Source organism: Ammodytes marinus (genome assembly GCF_949987685.1).
Source record: "Ammodytes marinus genome assembly, chromosome: 25".
Lineage (NCBI taxonomy): Eukaryota > Metazoa > Chordata > Actinopteri > Uranoscopiformes > Ammodytidae > Ammodytes > Ammodytes marinus.
The window spans coordinates 608,254-613,253 of NC_137229.1; the positions used below are offsets into that span (position 1 = coordinate 608,254).

General features: G+C 37.6%; 2 protein-coding genes across 2 annotated transcripts in view; one reads left to right on the forward strand and one right to left on the reverse strand.

The window, feature by feature from the left end:
- Positions 1 to 5,000, forward strand: part of dek (DEK proto-oncogene) — a 130,484-nt gene that overhangs the window by 51,550 nt on the left and 73,934 nt on the right. The window lies entirely within an intron of this gene.
- The window catches only part of LOC307270140 (atrial natriuretic peptide receptor 1-like), a gene marked incomplete at both ends in the record, with an annotated part of 67,702 nt that overhangs the window by 31,872 nt on the left and 30,830 nt on the right, over positions 1 to 5,000 (reverse strand). Inside the window, 2 exons of the mRNA XM_080053305.1 lie at positions 2,743 to 3,010; positions 3,793 to 3,815. Of these exons, the coding sequence (XP_079909431.1) occupies positions 2,743 to 3,010; positions 3,793 to 3,815 (291 nt within the window). The remainder of the gene's footprint in view (positions 1 to 2,742; positions 3,011 to 3,792; positions 3,816 to 5,000) is intronic.

Genomic DNA, 5,000 nt, shown 5'->3' on the forward strand with positions numbered 1-5,000 from the left:
TAACAGCTAGTTTGAAAACCAAATATTACAAAACTAATGTTGGACAAGTAACAGAATCATGGGGTTTGGTCAATTAAGCAAAACATTTCTAAACACTTGAAAGTAACTCTGCTCAAATACAACATATAATTCATATTCAATAATTAACATTCAAATGACAGATAGAACCAGTTAGATTAAAACGCAGTCTGGGGGTCAGAACACAGGACCCTTAGAGCCAGCGAGTGTCTGGGGGTCAGAGCAAAGGACAATCAGAACCAGCTAGAACAGCCTGGGACTCAGAACACAGGACTAGACCCAGCTGTCATTTTCCATCGTTTGAGTCTTTTTTTCTGCATTTGTTTTATTGGGATCATTCAGTGAATAATGACTTTTTTTTTTTTTTTTAAGATAATTTTTTGGGCACTTTTGCTTTATTAGACAGATTGGGGAGACAGAGTTGAAATGGGGCAAAGAGGAGAGGACATGCAGAGAACTGACCCGGGCAGGATTCAAACCCGGGTCCGCTGTGGGGCCTTGGCCCGGGGGGGGGACGCCCTACCAACTGAGCTATGGGCGCCCCCATAATGACATATTTCTTAGAGTCTATTGATGTTAAAGGTCACTCTCCTGTCCCCCACATATATATGTGCCAAACCATGCCCTTGCTGACACCCCTTCAACCATCAACCCCCACCTCCAGCCCACATTGTCTTTTGTCTTATTCAAACTAGTCTCCTTGCTACCTCAAATATAATGGATTCATTAAAAGAGGGCACAGACACTGTCTCACTTTACCCCACAGCATTTGTCTCACTTTACCCCATTGCCACAATTTGAGAAAAAACTACCTCTCTCAGCATTTCAGGCTAATATTCAGTTATCATCATCACATGGTTTCATATGTTGGTAGTTCATCAACATGTGTGATAGAAGTTTTTCTATCTGAATCAATTTGCTTTGGCACAACAATCGATTAAGTTGACAGCAAGAACATTTACTTTTACATACAAAAAATAAATTTTTGTGAAAAAAACATGCTTATAACATCACCATGAGGTCCTCTCTTTCATGGCCAAGGGGAAATGAGAGGGTCTTGAAAACATATATCTCACATGTGTTCCATGTCCTAGATACAGGGGGTGTCTCACATTACCCGATGTCTCAGATTCCCCCGTTCTCCCCTATATATTAATAAAAAATAGCAAATTGTATATAGATAGATTTTTATAGAGAGATTAAAAAATAAGGAACACAGTAGGTTAATTTAATAAATATTATATATTGTAATTTTTTTTTTAATTTTTTATTATTATTATTTTTTATTTATATATTAGCCTATTATTATTATTGTTTTTCATAACCGTTTGAAAAATATATTTAAATATGAAACATTCATTTAAACAGTCTCATCATAGTGGAGCACACAATCCTCACATGGATTAATCTCATCAGCTTCAGTAATGACTTTGACTTCAGTCTCAGAAGAACTGTCCTTTTGAGTGTGTGTGTGTGTGTGTGTGTGTGTGTGTGTGTGTGTGTGTGTGTGTGTGTGTGGGTGGGTGTGTGTGTGTGTGTGTGTGTGTGTGTGTGTGGGTGTGTGTGTGGCCTCAGATCGCAAGGATTAATTTCAGAGTGGAGTTCTTCAAAAAAGTGTGTAGGTGTGTGTGTAGGAGTGCATTCACCCTTTAAAGCTATAGTATGTAACACACACACACTGTAAGCCCGGACAAGTAGAGTTTACTCAAACTTTCCAGTAAACCGGTTGCCTTAAAAAAGTAAGTAATGTAAAACTAAAACTTGAGTTGATTGCAATTGTTATTTTAAGTTCAATACAATAAATGCAAAGTTGATTTAAATTAAAATCTTTTGTAGTATTAATTGCTTTGCACAGTAACTTCACTTGAATTCTTAAGTTTGTGTGAATATTATTTTTAAGTTCAATAGATTATATGCAAATTTCATTTAAATTAAAATCTCTTGTAGTATCAATTGATTTACCCAATTTCTCCACTTAACATTTTAAGTTTGGGAGTAATATTTGTATTTATACTTTAAATGATTGATTTGTTAAAGAAAAAAGTACAACAAAAGTACATTCTTATTTAGATTGATTTAAATCCAACCATATTCTTGGAAATAAAACTTAAAATTCAAGGAACATTATCTTTAGCTGGATGTACCGTGCTGATCTGCTAATATCACTGGATTCACTTCAGGGGTGTCGGCTAAAACACCACTTAAGGCCAAAAACGTCAGACTATGAAGCATGAAACAATGAGAGGAGGAGTAAGGATTTATCCGCTGTTTATTTCCTTCTTTAACATGCACAGCAGCATACAGATCCCAGGAAAATAACAATAGCAATATTCGGCTCATGATGACACGCTAAACAGCTGTTGCAACCGGCGAATCGCGGCCGTTTAATAACGTGCATAAATTATAATTTATAGAGATCGGGAAACTCAATGCACTTACTCACAAGGGCGATGCAAAAGAACTCAGGGAGAGCACGTTTCAACCGTGGATTGATAGATGGTTACTGCGGGAACGTGCACGCTCACACAACAGAGAGAGAAAGAAAAATAAACTTCCCTAAACAGGCGCTCCGGCTGACTGACGTGATGGCGCTAACTGACAGTTAAAATGTCATCCACACTGAATAAAACACATCAAAACAATATAAGCCGTTATTTTAAACGGCGTTATTCCCAACTCTAAACATGTTACTATAAAAGTGTAAGCCCTCAAGCTCGAAAACACCCCTGCCCCCTATCACATTCCTTCCAAGGTTGAGCATTACATGCTGGATGAAGTGGAAAGTGTTCTTCATGTACTTAGGATAGTCCAGGTGAAGGGCATAAATCAGTCCGAAAAGGGCACAGAAGTCTTGAGGAAGGTTGGCCAGATCTTCCACTACACTCCCCTCCAAGACGACTCCTACTCCGGAAGGGTTGAGTTGAGGATGTTCTTGATCGACGCTGAGGATTCCCACTGGAGTTTGGCTGTAGGAGTCATTGTCGTCCACATCCTAACAAGAAACAGATTCACAGGGAGAAGACATAGTGAGCTAATGCTGTGATTTTCACCTAAAAGTACCTCTGAATGTTTATAATGAAAAGCTTTGTACAATATAAATGGCACTGAAAATTATTATTAAAACAATACTGGTCTTAAACGGACGTTTTGTCAACTGCCATAGTTGGATATGTACATTAAAATTAATGATTTTGTAGCTTGGCAGCCAAGGAGCTATTACCAAGCTTCAGTTGACATGAGTGCAACTTTTAACCACTGACAGTACGGGGTGTGTGTGTGTATGTGTACATGTGGATAAATATTAAAAGGGAGTCATACAACATAAGTTTCTGGGAGAGGTTTTTCAGAACTTGGACTTAAAAGTGGGTTAGCTCTCCTTAGCTGCCAATCTACCAAACCATATTCGATGGCACACTAGCTAGAAAATGATTTGACAGACACACAAAGTAAAAGACAGAAGCAAGAATCTAAGATCAAAATGATGTCCAATGTTAATTTGAGCTCATTTTCAAAAGTCAAATCTTTCCAGTTTCAGCTATGTCATAAATAAACAACGCAGATACACGAAAATCTTTGTTAAAATGCGTTTGTCCATAAAAAACAAGTCTAAGTCTGGGAAATACTGAAAGCCAATTAAATGATTCTGAGAATTAATAAACAAGTCCTCATTAACAAACTAAATTAAATGTACAACAATTACTTACAGAGCAGGTCTTGAAAAAGGCAGAAGGATCATCCCCCAAGATGACAGGTAATCCCCGAAGGCAAAGGCACCTGATATCCGTTGGATGTGTTGTCTAGAAGATAGTGAACAGAACAACACAGTTTGCTGGGATATTCACATGTATTTATCAAATAAATTCCAGAACTGACATACCATCTTTTATGGCTAAATTGTGCATTTTCAGGACTGCAAGTATAGAAGAGTACAATAGCAGATGTTAAAAAAAATAAGGAGAGGAGATAAGAGGAAATAAAAAACTGTGGAGAAAAGAGAAGAAGAGAGAAAAGACTGAATAGATAGGAGCAAGGATGAACAGAGAGAGTAGTCAAATGAACCCACCTTTGTCTAACTAAAGAGTTGAGTCAAAAGCTGTCCGGTGGAACCTTTCTTCTTCCTGAAGAGGTCCATCAGGCCCGGAGAGAAATGGTCACGTGCATCAAAGAAGTTTTTTTCCCCACCACTCTGTTGAAGGAATCAATTAATTTTCCTTTTCTAAAATGTATTTGCTTTCGATGTAATCCAACTGTGGCACAGTAAGCTTAAAACTTTTACTCCGACTAAAAAAATACATACAAATACTGAGTATAACTGTTAAATGTGGAAGCACAGCTGACATACCTTTAACTGCTTAGATCAATTTGGGGAGTTTGGGATGTCACCCTCTGTTTGAGCCTGAATAGGAGGTAGTTAAGAAGAACACAAACATTTTAGGCAACTATTCAAAAGTACACACTATCATCACTACACCTCAAATGTTGTTTTAAGTGCAGGTGAAAGATATGAGGCCTTAACCACACAGTGCCCAGTAATGAAATATGGATATCAAGGACAGCAAGGAATGACAACATTTTGGGTCAAAGCTAAACTCGTATTAAATGCTCTACCATAATACTTTTTTCCACACATAACATGTGAGAAAGTAAAATGTTGACAACATCCCTTTGAATTAAAGACATTGACCATCAGAAAGTAAAAAAAGGGGAAAATAGGCATAGCAGAACACATCATAGTAATTGACAAGTAGGCTAATCTATATGCACAAAAATAATATGTTTTACTGAAATCTCAGTTACAAATACATTGTATGAACTAAAAAGGCGAATTATCTGCAGATCAAGTCGATTTAATCTATTATTGAAAGCTGATGGCGACAGAAACTGTCAGCGTTAAGAGAGATGGGAGATGAGCTTCATGTTCAGAGCTTTGATAAAAAGGACCGTCGAGCTGACGGTGACTCAGTGGAGCGGAGCGGGGACTG